Here is a 16,345-nt window from a genome sequence, read left to right as displayed (position 1 = left end):
AATGTACATATAATTTGTTCTTTTTTAACATAATAAACTTTTAAATTGATGCGTATGTTTTTTATTCGAAAAACAAAATTTCAGGCGATCCATACGAAACATTCGTAGTGAGATGGTTCGTGTTAATATTAATTTATTATACAACAAGAAACACATTGGGATTAAGGATTAACATAGATTATGAATATTGAGAAATCAACAAGAGATTAAGGATTGATGTTAAGGAAAGAGATTAAGAGATTACCAAAAATTATTCAGTGGAAAATAAGAACGAAATGACCCCAATAAACAAATCAAGCTTCGGCATTGAACGAACTTTTATTCTTGTAAATATTATAAATGCGAATGTTTAAATGGATGAATGGATTGATTCTATGCTATCTCCATGTCAAGATGTCATTGGCTTGAAAACCTCGTTACCAAGCCATAAAATGTTCGAAAAAAAGTCAATATGTCTAGTGTCATAAATTCTGCTTATTTGTGTAAGGTTATGATTATTGACAGTGAAGTGATAAGACAGAAGTGATAAGAGAATTTTATTTACATGGACATTTTGTAATATAGTCTATTTTATTTATACACGTAAATATATATATGCCTTTTATTTACTTAGGTAATAAACGATTTTCATATATTTTCATATGTCACCTTAATGTGATAATCACATAAAAGTAGTTTAATAAAATGTATTGTGGTAATAGTGCAATACATTTTGAATTCACGCCTTATCATAGCTTATAGCATAACAAACTATAGAATCTGTGGACTAATGTGGACTTTGAACAATGTTCAACTCAGTTTATTTAGTATCACTTGCCATTGTATCCATATCAGTTCTTATTTCATATATTTTAATGAATACAAATACAGGTAGGTATTTCAATAATAAGACAATTATGTAAAAACTACTACAAACTAACTGTAATAACAGTTTCAGAGCTGGAGACGATGGCTAAGAATGGCTTAGTTTTTGTTGCAAACACAGCAAAGTTGCACAATTTAGTCACCAAGGCCATTAAATCAGTAAAAAATATATTATATATTAAAATTAATAGTGAATCAGGAAATTTATTGCCCATATTAAGCAAGCAAATTGTTAACATTTATAGTAATGTAAGTATGATAGTAGTTTTTAATATTTTGTGAACAAATTTACAATTTCAATAAATGGTTAATTTATAAACCATTTTTTGTATAATCTTACAATATTTCTCAATATTATATAATCATTCTTGTAAGTACTAGAGCATTATATTTTCTAACATGATTTTTAAAATACAGGCATCTTCACAAAATACTGATGTAAGATTGATGTTGAAGCCAATTAAATCAGGAGAAAGAATACAAACAAATCATGCAATAGATCTCATACTATATGAAAGTGAATTGGACAAAAACATTGAAGAGCTCAAGCATTCCGTAAATAATTTAGAAACTGGTTGTAAAGTTAAAAGTTTTGGTAAGTATATTAATGTTTTAAAATACAAAAAGTAATAATATCCCATTTTCAAGTCATAAATTCTAGAAAATAAAGAAAGCCTTCTTTAATATTCCATATGCTTGGATTTTTAAGGTTATGTAACTTTTCTTATTTTATCAAGTCTAGAAAAAGTTTGTCATGATACAATTATCTATTATATTCATTGATATTAATTTAAAAAGCTAAAGTTTGTATGTATGTTACACCAGAAAACTAGAATACAATTTGAAAAAATGCATAGAATGAAAATGTTTTGTACCAATGGAGTTGTGATATTTCAATATGTTTTTCAAACAACATACATAAAAGAAGCATTGTCATGGTAGAACTTATTACAAGACATAAGATACTTCTTCCTCCCCCTGAATGAAAAAAAAATTAATAGCCTATGTGTTCTTCCAGACCATGTTTTACATCTATGCTAAGTTTCAGCAAGAGCTGCTTATGCCACCCATGTAAACTTTACCACTTATAATTTAAAAGATTAAAAAAAAACATTTTTTCTTTTAACTAATGTGTTGTTATGTATCAATTTCCACAGATAGTCAAATATCAGATAATGTATCTATGGTAGAAAATGTGAAGACCTATGAGTATGTAGCAGTTGGTGGAACATTTGATAGACTACACAACGGACATAAGATCCTGTTGTCGCAGGCGGCTCTGCGGGCAACCAAACATGTGACAGTCGGGGTAACTGATGTAAATATGATTAAATGTAAGAAATTTTGTTGGCCATGTCTATCACTGAACATTAGCTCTGCGGCTATGCATTTAACTCGGAATTTTACAGTCTCTAATTACTAACTGCCACACTCAGAGTCATTAAGTGGTCACTCTTAGCATGAATTTAGTATATAATCTGCACTATTAAAATAATGGTTTTTCTTAGTAACTATTTGATGACAGTTACTTTTCAATATTTCTTTTTTATTTCTAACTGGTCAGATATAGCTTTCGTTTGTATCGTAACTATCTTCTTCAATAAGTTTTTGCTTTTTTGCATATTATATGGCTGTATGTGTTGTATCTTCTCATAAACATATCTCCTCTAAATTCTTGGTAAAATGTATTAGATTTGTGTGCATTATGTATATTATTAATTCGCTTACTATGTTCTATGTTTTTAATTTTATAATAGATGTTTTCATGGCCATTTATTGGTTTAATTTAATGTTATTTTTTCATTTTAGTTTATTGTTGTATTAATTAGAATATTATTTGTTATGAATTTGTATTTATTAGATAGTATTTTTGTTACAGCAAAAGTTCTATGGGAGTTAATTGAGCCTGTAGAAAAAAGAATAAAAGGTGTGCTTGACTTTTTAACTGACATAAATCCGGATCTTGAGTATAAAGTTGAACCAATACAAGATTTATACGGACCTACTAAATCTGATCCGAGGTATGAGGTAAGATATGTCTATAAGTGATTATCTACCTACCAACCATTTAGTTTTCATACAAAAATATTCAAAGAGAATAAGATCTGTCAATACACTAAAGTATGTATCCATTACTCGACATTTTTTATTTCATAAAAAAAGCCATCATGTTTTCTTCTATTAATTTCATGATTTAAGTTGATAGTGACAAGTGAGGAAACACAAAGAGGTGGTATCAAAATCAACGAGAAACGAGAAGAAAACGGCCTTCGACCGCTTGATACGTACGTGATAGGTCTCGCTAAGGATCTGGCCATCAGACATTCAGCTGAAGAAGAAACCAAAGTCAGTTCCAGCAATCAGAGGATGAGGTTACTGGGAACGTTGCTAAAGGAGCCGGAGGTAAAAAATATACGATCGGTTATCCGACGAGTTGGGCAATTAGTTAACTAACTAGTTGAGCTTACAGTTAACCAACTTGTTGAACATATAGTTAACCAAATAGTTGAACGGACAGTTGTTCAACTAGTTGGATAACGAGTTTACCAACGCGTTGAGTACCTGTCGATCTATTCGTTAAATGATAATTATTTAACTTTTAGCCAAATCCCCGAATCCCATCGCGGCCTTATGTCATAGGATTGGCTGGTGGTATTGCCAGTGGAAAAAGCAATATTGCTGAGAAATTAAAGTAAGAAAACTTGTTATTGCTACATATAAATTGCTTTATTGATTACTTTAAATGTAATGAATAATTTTTCGCTCTTTGTTTTTTTTATTTAAAAGAAAATCAGTGTGAAAGAAAACAAAAATGTTTGTAAAATTTTTCAAGTGTTTTCAGAAATGATTTTATAGGTTATTTTCTTTAGATTAAAAGGTGCTGCTGTTATAAATTGTGATTTGATCGCTCACGACCTGTACAAGCCCGGTCTGCCGCTCAACCGGACTCTATCAGAAGCTTTTGGAGGACATATCATCACAGAGAACGGTGAAGTGGACAGACGGAAACTAGGGCAGATAGTATTTAGTGATAAGGTGAGAAAATCCATAAAGAGCTTCGCATTGCTATCTAATAACTTGTTTAGATTGATGTATGGATGTACATCACTATGGATTTCTAGAATAACTACATTTATCTAGATCCTAGACGAATATTAGATCAGTTATAGATTACACTATTTAAAAATGAATGAGCCATAAACTCTGTTTTGTTAATTCAAGGCCATGCTCAGGAACAATTCATTTTCAGAATGAATTAGAAAGGTTGAATCAGATAGTATGGCCGGCTGTGATAGAGGAGACGCAGCGACGTATTAAAGCGCTCGGAAAGGAAGGCTACGAGGTGGTAGTGATGGAGGCCGCTGTGATGGTGCGGGCCAAGTGGTACCACTACTGTCACCAGCTGTGGGCAGTTATTATACCTCCTAATGAGGTCAGTCACAAGAGAATTATATTTTATGAAAATAAAGTTTTTATCTGTGTCGCATATTTTTACATTACTATTCACATATGACGTGAAGTAGTCCTCTAAAAAGCAAGGCAATTTGTTATTAGAAGTCACATAGAATACGTTCAATAAGTTCCTATCTAAAAAGAGACTTTTATGAATTTTTAAATGCACATTCAGTAGGTCTGAGAATCGGCTACTATACGACAGCTTTTATAGTATGAAATACTGATTATCAATATTGAAACAGGCTATTAAAAGGCTTCAAGAGCGCAACAATCTATCAGAAGAAGAAGCAAGACAACGTGTGGAAGCTCAAGTATCAAATTCTGAACAAGTGGCTGCCGCTAATATTGTTTTCAGTCCGTATTGGAGCTACGAATATACACAATCCCAGATAGACAAGGCCTGGGACCATTTGCAGATATATCTCGACACCAAGACTACGAAATGAAGTATTTATTACTGTTTTAAGATATATAGTTTATATAATCTGTTAAAATGTTTACACACGTTCAATAATGTTATTAAAATATTTTTTCTTTAATAAAATAAAACAGCCGCTTGCGCTTTGTAAGTGGCTTGCTTTAATGTACCTGAAATTACTAAAATATATCAATAATAAAAATAAATTATCTGTGTATTGCGTGGTGTTGCTACTATCGCTTTAGTGCTGCCATTTAAATTGAATTTAAAAGAAAAGGAAAAAGATTAAACAAGTAATTTATTACTCAAAGAAGCAATGTCATTTTTTAACGTCAAGATAAAATTAATATATCCAGTTTTTATTTTATAATTAAATCTAGGGGTGGAGGGTTTTCTATGTACTCATCCAATATAATTTTAAGTTTTACTTGTCGTTAATTTTTTGTTGCTGTCCCATTTTTCTCCACTTTGTAGATAGTAAAACTTTTTTTTTACATTTATTTCGCATCATAAATTTCCACACCAGTTTCGGTTGTTTTCTCCGTTTTTTTATTAGAATCAGATGTTTTGTACATACAATTTGCCAGCGGAAACTCACTGTTATAATCACATAATGTTAATTTCATCTTACCTTTTAAATTTTCTGTTTGCTCGTTTGTTGATTTTACGATTTTAACTTTTCGCACTTTTCAATATCTACTTCTTCTATAGCAAATTATTTTTAGTCTACATTTTTAAATTGAAAAAAAGTAAAATAATATTAAATGACCCCAGTTTGAACTTTGTCTATTAAATCAATTTTATGAAATGATAAGCAATAGAAAATATTCTAACTTTTTAGCCTTATGAAATAAGAATAGAAATATATTAATTGTTTTATACTTTTTCAGTAAAATGTTTACAATTAGTGGTTGGCTAGAAAATAGAGTTATTTAAATAAATATTTTTGTAAATAGAACAATTGTTTTTTATTTAAATGAAGATAGCCGTGAAGTAAAAGTAATAACTCCTTTGTCTGAAGAGTGTGGGTAAATTTATATCTTCACCCTTTCTAACCTTTTCGTATGAGGAAAGGAAGGGGAATTTGACATGAAAAAGGGTGACGTTTAAAAAAAATATCGTCTCATTCTCAATAAACTACAACATTATTCAAGACAAACAATAAGTATCATACGTGCGTGTTCTTTAACTCTTGAATAGTTTATAAAGCAGAGCCTAATTACTTCTAAAAAAATATTAATGGTATATTTGATTGAAATCACAAATCCTGGAATAATAATACATTAGCTAAAGTACTAGAATTTTTTAACTTATCAGCTTATATATTTGTTTCTATATCGTTCTCGAGTTTCGTCATTCACCAATACTTTATACAAAGTAGCCGCGAAGCAACACCACTTGGAACTACCACACTAAGTTTTACTTTGAGTATGGTCATGTCTTTTATCCTCAAACTTATGATGATATACTCCGGAGTGATTGTAATCTATGGTCAAGAAAATTTAATAATTGTTCCAGATAAAAGTGACCTAAGAATTCAGATTATAGTAAGTATATTGCAAAATATAATTATTTATATTTCATGATTCTGAATGGAAGAGAGATAAAACCACTTTTTTTAATTGCAGGGTGACATAGTTAAGGAAAATTTGAAAACAAACGGATGGAACAACATACTCTGCTTCGGACATCTACCAGACAATTTCTACAGTATAGTCCAAGAACTCAATCTTACTTTCTCTATTTCCAACGTGGATGTTGAAGACGATTATGATATAGAGGGTGTTGTACCTTACCATTCAAATTTCATTGTCATAGACTGTATAAACTTTGAGCAGTTCGAGGATGTTATGACTAAAGTGGTTTCTTTGCCATATTGGCATCCACTCGCCCATGTCATTTTATATTATCATACACTCGAAGACAAACAAATGATGGCCAAACTATTTTACATACTGTGGTACTATAGAGCGATAAATGTTATTATCATTCAGTACGATGATTTTAAAAATGTGTTGTTGGTGTCATATTTTAATCCGTATACAAGTGAACCTTACCGATATAAGAATGTGTACGGCTGCAAGTTGACGAAGAAAATAGGCATGCCGTTTGATGACTTTGAAACTGGGTTCACTTGTGAAGAGGGTTGCGAAAATATACCTCTCAAATCGAAAGTTCGTCGTAATTTCTTTGGTATTTGTCTAGGGTTTGATACAATTTCCGTGAACTACAATGATACATCAACATTGAAGGAAATCGATTTATTTGAGAATAAAGCAAAGAATTTTCACAGATATCCACTCAGAGCGTTTGGTGCTGAAGTGTTACCATTTTTAGAAATTAGAAATTACAGCGACGGTACCTACTCGATGCATAAGAGAGATGCAATGGTATGGAACACGATGGCTGAGATGATGAACTTTACAATAGATCTGTCACCTGCCGAGGGAAAGATAAAAGAACCATTTGATTATGATCTAAGTATTCAAATGATATTCGCATTCTCACATAGAAAATTTGACTTGTTTCTCTTCCCCGTTTATCAATATGATTTAGTCCTTTTCCAAATAGATAATACATTTCCCTACAAGGATAGCGGTGTTTGCTTTTTAGCTCATCGTGCTAATTTTGAAACGATTCTATTCGACCAAAAATTGTTACTTAACAATATCGGTATTGTTGTACAATTTTTATTTTGCTTTTTAGGCTCTTGGTTCGTATTCTTTATATTTAACATTGAACAAGGTGAACGGATAAGTTTCGATCGAGCTGGTAAAGATCTTGTAAATGCAGTAAAAACAGTTTTATCTATGGGTCTTGATAAAACACCCAGACGAGGTTCATTTCGTATATTTTTCATTATATCACTCTGGAGTTTTTTTGTTATTAACTTCTCTACTCAAGCAGCTATAATATCATTTTTTTCTGCTGCTAAAAGAGGTAAAGAAGTGGAAACATTTGAAGATATCGCTGCCAAAGGATATATGGTGGAAGGTATGGCATCGCCTGACCTTATTCTTCCTGATCACAAAAAAATATATCGCGTGATTAACTCAAGATTAGTTTCAAATAAAGATTTATTTGGTTGCGTGAAGAAAATGGATAATAACAGTCGTAGATTTTGTTTGTTGGATTGTGCAGTCAGCAAATATTTGGAAAGAAATAAAATGAACGATAAAGGTCAGCAATACTTACATGTGGCTAAAGATAAAGCACATGGCCATCACCTGAACATGCTATTCCAAAAGCATTCAGTGATAACTGAAGTATACAACAAATATATATTAGCTATAGTTGAAGCGGGTTTAGTCACAAAATGGGAGCAGTACAGATTTACTGAAATCAGGGAGGAAGCGCCAGTGCGAGCCATGGGCTGGGAGGACGTGGAAGGAATTTATAAATGCTACGTTTTCTTTCTTATCTTAAGCATTGGTATATTCTTTTGCGAAATTTCAATTAAATTCATTTTTAAAATTAGACAGTATTGTACAAAAAAGTTAAAAATTAGGAATGTAATGAAAGTGTGGTAGGGTTTCTACCTAGCAAGATATCTTCCTTACCAATGAGATATAATCAGATTGCTATTTTCGTCTTTTTTTCTTAGAGTTTATAATTCAATTGCGTTTAATATTTGTTTGCTTGCAACGACTAATTTACGCAAACTAACTTTTGTGTTTTGAGAATTTATTGAATAAAATAGTACAAAACTGATATAAACCGGTTTTTATTGACTTGCTTTTTTCACCTATTTTATACCATTTCCAATCCTAATTATTCTAAAGACACTCATAGTAATCTCACATAAGAAGACAACTTGGTATCAGACGAACAACACAAGCTTATATAGAAAATTATGCAAAATTGTTTTGTCCACATTATATGGAGTCGGTATTCTAATCATTCATCATTTCTGTCGTCACTTCCTTCTTCAACGGCCAAGGGGCCTAGCACGAAAATTTGAGAGAAAGCGTTCATAGCGACATCGACAAAATATATTAGAACTGTTACATTATCAAGCCTATGTACATATTTTGTATTACGAATATTTTGTCTCGAATTTTTGTGTTAATATATTCAAATAAGTGTAGGTATGTACATATGTACACAATAAATCATGTATCAGTGACAAAATTGATTATTTTTTTATATGTGCTTTATTATTTCTCAGAATAATCAAGGTAAAGTTGATTGAAAACGACAAACCGTTAGGCAGCATATCATGCAACATTATCTAAAGTAGTGGAAACCATTCTTAATGGGATATTAGATTATTGCCTGACAATACAAATATAATTGGAACTTAAGCACATCCTTCCTTAAGCATATCACTGAAAGACGTCAAAGTTGTTGCATATATTATTTGTTAGCTTTTTTCATGTATTATCATGAATTTACTTACCTTATTTGCTATACTATTTGTAAAAATGACAATGGGTAATGCAAATGAAAACTTATTGGTAAGACCTGATAGAGAGGACCAAATAATAGACATTATTGTAAGTATGCTTATACGCAACGTATCAAAAAATCTAATATACGTAAGCTCATTTTTGTAACTAAAATTCCAGGTTGACATAGTAATAAATAATTTGAAAACAAACGGATGGAACAACATACTCTGCTTCGGACATCTACCTGACAATTTCTACAGTAAAGTCCAAGAACTCAATCTTACTTTCTCTATTTCCAACGTGGATGTTGAAGACGATTATGATATAGAGGGTGTTGTACCTTACCATTCAAATTTCATTGTCATCGACTGTATAAACTTTGAGCAGTTCGAGGATGTTATGACTAAAGTGGTTTCTTTGCCATATTGGCATCCACTCGCCCATGTCATTTTATATTATCATACACTCGAAGACAAACAAATGATGGCCAAACTATTTTACATACTGTGGTACTATAGAGCGATAAATGTTATTATCATTCAGTACGATGATTTTAAAGATATGCTGTTGGTATCATATTTTAATCCGTATACAAGTGAACCTTACCGATATAAAAATGTGTACGGCTGCAAGTTGACGAAGAAAATAGGCATGCCGTTTGATAATTTTGAAACAGGCTTTACTTGCGAAGAGGGTTGTGAAAATATCCCTATTAAATCTAAAGTACGTAAAAACTTTTTTGGTACTTGCCTCGGATATGAAACACTTTTATTTGATTACTACAATACCTCAGTATTGCAAAGAATCAACTTGTTCGAGAGCAAAGTAAAAGATTTTCACGGCTATCCACTAAGAGCATTCGGTGCGGAAGTATTACCCTTTTTAGAAATCCGTAATAACAGCGATGGAACTTATACGCTAGATAAACGGGATGCCATAGTTTGGAACACTATGGCTGAGATAATGAATTTCACTATAGACCTGTCACCCGCTGAGGGAAAAATTAAAGAACCTTTCGACTATGATTTGAACATTCAAATGATTTTTGCCTTTTCACATAGAAAGTTTGACTTATTTCTGTTCCCTGTTTACCAATTTGATTTAGTTCTCGTAGAAATAGATAATACCTTCCCATATAAGGAAAGTGGCGTATGTTTCCTTGCACATCGTGCTGATTTTGAAACTGTTCTTTTCGATCAAAAATTGTTAATTAACAACTTGGGGCTAGTTCTACAATTCCTATTATGCTTCTTATGCTCTTGGTTTGTTTTCTTTGTATTTAACATAGAGCAACGTCAACGAATTACTTTGGACCAGGCCGGGAAAGATCTTGTCAATACCGTAAGGACGATACTATCTATTGGTCTTTATAATCCACCCAAACGAGGTTCATTTCGTATTTTTTTTATCATATCTCTTTGGAGTTTCTTCATTATTAACTTCTCTACTCAAGCAGCTATTATTTCGTTCTTTTCCGCTGCTAAGAGAGGCAAAGAAGTAGACACGTTTGAAGATATTGCGGAAAAGGGTTACATCGTCGAAGGTATGGCATCGCCTGATGTTATACTACCAGACCATAAAGAAGCTTATCGCGCTATTAACTCTAGACTTGTTTCTAATAAAGATTTATTCGGTTGTGTGAAAAAGATGAGTAACGACAGTCATAGATTTTGTTTGTTAGATTGTGCAGTCTGCAAGTATTTGGAAAGAAACAAAATGAATGAGAAAGGAGAACAGTATTTACACGTGGCCAAAGACAGAGCTCATGGACATTACCTGAACATGCTATTCCAAAGAAATTCTGCCATAACAGAAGTGTACAATAAATACATTTTAGCTATAGTTGAAGCGGGCTTAGTCACAAAATGGGAGCAGTATAGATTTACTGAAATCAAAGAGGAAGCGCCAGTTCGAGCCATGGGCTGGGAGGATGTGGAAGGAATTTATAAATGCTATGGTCTATTTCTCGCAATTAGTTTTATTACGTTTCTGTGTGAAATATCAATTAAAATCATCACAGAAATTAAGAATTGCTGTTCCAAAAAGGTTAAACTGTGTAGAAAATAATAAATTACTTTAAAGCGTTAAATTTATAGTGCACCAAGTAGTTATAATTAAGTTCTGAGGTAAAAATGTATAACTTTCACGAAGTTAGAAAATACAATGCAAGTGTTGGACATATTGAGTATTGTTTCAAATGTGTAAAGTTATATCGTAATAAATTTTTCTCAAAGATGCTTTTTTCCAATTGAAATTGCCGTCTTCGTAATACCTTTTACTCATTTGTTTGAGAAATAGTGCAGTTCTCGAGCATATAGGTGTAAAGATCGCATCAAAACTACCCAGGTATTTTTTAAATCAGAATAACTATAACTAAGAGAAAGGTATAGGAAAATAAGACAAATAAGGGTACCTTGTACTCCAGCCTTTCGTTAGTTAAAAGGCTTTTCAAGCTAGGTTTACAGTTCATTCCACAGTGCAGTAAACACTCACTCTATTGTTTGTACTAAAGAGTATTTTATCCACCACATGGTTTCGCACCAGTTTCCCTTTAGTCTTCTTAATTAATCTGGCAAACGCATTAATTATAACATATATAAATGTTCTTGGTAAGATGCAATTCAGTTTTTACGTCAAGCCAGAATTAAACGAACTTAAACATAGTATTAGTACGATTTGTAAAGTTACGATGATTGGGATGGGATTGCGGTCGTATTTTAAATTTCAGCGCGTTGGTGCCAGTATTTGTTAATCAGCTATAGCTATCGAAAGTGGCGACACGGCGACACGTCTCAACTCATTTTAATGTAGCTTAATAAATCTGTAAAATAGATAAAAATATAACGATTGCGTTAAAAAAAACTGTTTTTTATAACTTAGGTATTATACATATCCATATCTTTATTTTAAAAATCCTCGACAATATTATTTGTAACCTGAATTTTACCATTGCATACTCTTTGCATGCTACAATTTACTTGTCTTTGGTTATTTGTCATATTTGTTTATGGGCGGATCTTGATTTATTATGGTACAAAGAAAAGATGGTTTTGTTGGTATAACGAAAATTAAAATACAAAAATAAAACACTCAATACTTTATTAAAAAAAATTTAGTTTAATGGGAAATTCGCACAACAAAAGTAATCAGCACAGGGACCATAAACAGGCAGCTTATTCAAACCGAGACGCTCAAGCATTTACAAGTCAGGTATAATTTACGATGAAACGAAAACTTGCTAATGTCATTCTCAGCTGAACATACGTAATATAAACGCTTTGTTACTCATAGCATAATATTAGACTTCATTAATCTAACTTCGTTCTGCAATTTTTTTATATACAATGATCGTACTATTACAAAACATTTCTTTTGTTTCGGAAGTCTTTGTTACTTGAACAGGTGATTATTGACGTTAATTTATTTTTGTACACAGTTTAGTCTGTCCCATTTCGTGGGCAATCTTAGCGGGCGTTCCTTCGTTAGTCTAACGAGTAACCAGTCCGTGTACAGCGCATCGCGACCTTGGTCTCGAGTTTCTAGACGAAGGTTAGTGGATCATATATGTTTTACTATGAAATGAATATCTTCTTGTTATTTCACGGGTGTTGACGACATTGACATAACTATTGGCAAATAAGTGGTTAAAACATAATATTTAATTTACTTGCTTGCAATGAATATTTCAGATGGAATGATACAACATTAAACAACCAGTTGGAAGCAAGCAAAACAGCTTGGCCTGTTGCTCACAAAGAGTCTATTTTTCTACCTGAATTTCCAATCACAACTGACCTATTACAGAAAGATTTTCAAGTTGTTGAAGCAATTGCTAAAGGTGCTTTTGGAGAAGTAATAAAAGTTAAGAAAATCAGCGATGGGAAAGAATATGCACTAAAAGTCCTCAGCAAATCTAAGGTAATATTCTCAGATTTTTATTGTTTTTTGATATTCTTTTGATTATTTCCAAAATGTCAGATTTACAAATAGCATATGGATGAAAATAAATTAATTTTGTTGAAGATTACCACTGTATGTATCAACAAAAATAAATGCCACATGGTATATAATCTATATTTGCAAATTGAATTTAATGATTGTTTGTTTGTCCACTATGTATTTCTAATTGATTAATCTGAATTAGATACAATATTGACATTTAGGTTTGTTATTGAAGATACCTGCAATTTATTTTTGTTCAGATTAGGTTTATCCAAATGAAACTTTTTCACAGAATATATATAAATAAGCTAAATAGTCTATTATTAGATAGTAATTTTATTGTCTATGGTTCAACAACCTTGTAACAGATAATAGCAAATGACCATTACGGATTGTTGTTTTCAGGTAGTCACTGAAAGAGCTGTGGGTCAGGTGAAGGAAGAAGCACATATACAATCTGCCGTCGGGCACCATTGCTTCATTGCCAACGCCATCTCCCGTTGGCAGACAAAGAAAACACTTTATATTGGTAAGTTTATATATGCCTGTAAATTGAATAAATAGAAAACTAACCAACAATGTTGCCAGGTAATAAAATAGTGCTGTGATTTAGTCTTGTACTGCTTATACTATAAAAACATTATTTCTTCATATTGAAGATATTAGAACATGTTTAGGACAAATCATCACTTTTAAAAATATGTTTCTGTTGCTCCTTATATTGTTTAAGAAATAATCACAATAAAATCCAAAGGATAGGCAGCTAATTACTTTTCCCGTTTGGAACTACTGGCACACTTGTTCCTACTTTGCACATCTTTTGATTTTTTTTGTCCCTATTACCTGAATAAACATGTAATTAATTATATTTATTATTATTATGACATGCATTGGCTAAAGTTCAAAGAGAACACTTAGGGAAGCCGTGATAATCACTTGGGTACTATGTGACCCCACTATCTGTCTAATTATAGGCATATCTCTGTGAGTTATTAACAATGTCTCAAGGAAATATGTTTACACTATAAATGTACAATTGTCCTTATGTGATAATTATTATTTTTTAAAAACAATATTTGGAAGATAGTGAATGTTATATGAGACTAATGATGGCTCAGGGGTTGAGCACTTGACTTACTATCTACAGGTCCTGGGTTCGAATCCCGCCATGTACCAATGTTTTTTTATTTCCGATTTATATCTGTACATATATCTGACGTTCTTATGGTGAAGGAAAACATTGTAATGCAACTTGCACATATCTGTGAAGAAATTCATACATGTGTGAAGTCAACCAAACCAGACTGTGCCAGTGTGGTTGACTATGCCTAGTCACCTCCGACTCCACCAATTTCTGATATGTTGTAAATTATGTAGACTTTACCTGCTGAATTTTTCACTGCCAGTATTATGAGTAAAGAAAAGAGATATTAATGGTATTGTTAGTTAAGCTATTAAAAATTTATTTTAAAAACACTTTGTGTAGTAAAAGTTTATATGTTAAGTGATTGGTACATTCTGGGGTTTTTTTCTCGTACTCAATACAGCTTAGTATTTAAAAATGTTCACATTTCTGAGTACAAAGTATTGATTAATGTTTATGAATCAAAACAGTAATGCTATCAATTATTTGAATATTTATTTAATCTTATATTAATTATCACATTGGTGATTATTTATAAAATGATAAGGAATGACCTACTAACAAAGGTGGATGCTCTGTACGATTATCGTATTGTATTTTATCGCCAGACTTATTCACTTATGTTTATAAAAGAAACGAGGTCAGGCCTGTTTTAATTGTGTCATTGGGCTATTTGATTACAATGAATTTCCTTCATTACACATAGCTTAAAGGTCATTAACAAGCAGTGTCAAATATTTACATATGAATTATATATGTTTTCTTGTAGTTTCAGAATACATTCCCTGCGGTGAACTGCTAGCTTTACTCGATAAATATAAGAAATTACCCGAAGAACTTGTGAAAGTGTTTGTTGCTGAGATTGCCATAGCTATAGGTGAGTGTATGATAAAGCAATAATACTACTGTCTGTCGCCCGCGACTCTGTTCCTATGTGTTATTCCAGATTATGTTCTATATGAATGCCATGTTTTATTGAGATTGGTTTAGCCGTGTTAGAGATACCTTCAAACAAACATCCATCCATCTATGCATTTGCATTTATAATATTAGTAAAATTATTCTATTAGTATACTTCAGTCATTTTAAAGCTGCCACACTCAGAATCGTAAAGTTGTTATTCAAGTGGTAAATTAGTGTAGATTTTTCTCTGCTAAATTAAGGCACTGCTTAAGTAAACATTCTAACTTATTCTGAGTTATATTATTCTTGCCGTGTTCATATGTGTTTCTTAACCACGCCAAAATGAAATTATTTTGCAATGTGACAAGAGTAAAACTAACAACAAAGTTAAATACCTATTAGTAACAAAAACGTGATAACAAAAATTTTAAACTTTAAATGTACATTCTTTTCCTTTGTAATTTTAATAAACAAGTTTTGTTATCACATGTCTGTATTTCAAGGTTGCCAGACGTTATCTTCGGTCCTGTCTAATTCAGTATTTAATAATATTAAAACAATTGAAGTTCACATATTCCTTCTGTTACAATAAAATCAATTTTTATTTAGTGTTTTTATTCGTTTTTTTTTATATGATAAGGTAGCAAACAAGCGAGTCGTCACACGAAATCGCTGAAATAGCGAATTACCCCTGCCCAAAGACATACGCAATCGCATATTCGTAAACATAATAAGTATTTTGTTACCATCGCAACGCATCTGCGGTTCCTCTGGTATTGCTGATGTCCATGGGCGTCGTTGAACACCTCGGTGTTCCCGCTGCTCGTTTGCCCCATTCTGTTATAAAAAAAAACCAACTATGCTTCATAAAAATAGTCTTAAAATTTTAACCTCCTAATATTGTTCTTGTAAATGTTGTAATGTTTTTTTTTACTATAAGCCCAAGCTTGACTACAATCCCACCCGATGATCCCATGTAAGGAATTTCTAATCACATTCCTTAAATATATATGTTTTTGTTCATCTTTTCTTGGATTGTTTACAGATTTTCTCCACAACGCGGGTGTTATCTACCGAGATTTGAAGCCAGAGAACATACTTTTGGACACGGAGTACCACATTCGACTCGTTGACTTTGGCCTTTCGAAGTGGCTGTCTATCGGCTCGCGGACGACTACACTCTGTGGCACTCTTAAATATATGGGTGAGTTGTTATTTCAAATAATT

At 32.0% G+C, this 16,345-nt stretch overlaps 2 protein-coding genes across 3 annotated transcripts in view; both read left to right on the top strand.

Moving 5' to 3' along the window:
* The first annotated feature begins 553 nt into the window (after positions 1–553).
* Positions 554–5,554, top strand: Ppat-Dpck (Bifunctional Phosphopantetheine adenylyltransferase - Dephospho-CoA kinase). Of its 2 annotated transcripts, none has more exons than XM_013309741.1 (10): positions 554–613; positions 932–1,113; positions 1,282–1,459; positions 2,022–2,198; positions 2,744–2,892; positions 3,064–3,267; positions 3,468–3,556; positions 3,735–3,900; positions 4,115–4,297; positions 4,563–5,554. In XM_013309741.1, the coding sequence occupies exons 1-10, from the start codon at positions 595–597 to the stop codon at positions 4,764–4,766; spliced, it is 1,551 nt and encodes a 516-aa protein (XP_013165195.1). In that variant the 5' UTR covers positions 554–594; the 3' UTR covers positions 4,767–5,554. The 2 variants fall into 2 exon arrangements, with proteins under 2 accessions (XP_013165195.1, XP_013165194.1); XM_013309740.1 differs by lacking the exon at positions 554–613 and adding an exon at positions 627–870.
* A 6,568-nt stretch (positions 5,555–12,122) lies between these two features.
* S6KL (ribosomal protein S6 kinase like) overlaps positions 12,123–16,345 on the top strand; it is a 44,527-nt gene continuing 40,304 nt past the window's right edge. Inside the window, exons 1-6 of the mRNA XM_013309002.1 lie at positions 12,123–12,339; positions 12,566–12,678; positions 12,819–13,047; positions 13,477–13,600; positions 14,985–15,092; positions 16,164–16,322. Coding sequence (XP_013164456.1) covers positions 12,250–12,339; positions 12,566–12,678; positions 12,819–13,047; positions 13,477–13,600; positions 14,985–15,092; positions 16,164–16,322 — 823 coding nt within the window. The 5' untranslated portion in view covers positions 12,123–12,249. The remainder of the gene's footprint in view (positions 12,340–12,565; positions 12,679–12,818; positions 13,048–13,476; positions 13,601–14,984; positions 15,093–16,163; positions 16,323–16,345) is intronic.

Source organism: Papilio xuthus, unplaced genomic scaffold (genome assembly GCF_000836235.2).
Source record: "Papilio xuthus unplaced genomic scaffold, Pxut_1.1 DF827777.1, whole genome shotgun sequence".
In the NCBI taxonomy this organism is placed as follows: domain Eukaryota; kingdom Metazoa; phylum Arthropoda; class Insecta; order Lepidoptera; family Papilionidae; genus Papilio; species Papilio xuthus.
The sequence above is the reverse complement of the archived record's forward strand: the minus strand, read 5'-3'. Positions and strand labels throughout refer to the sequence as shown.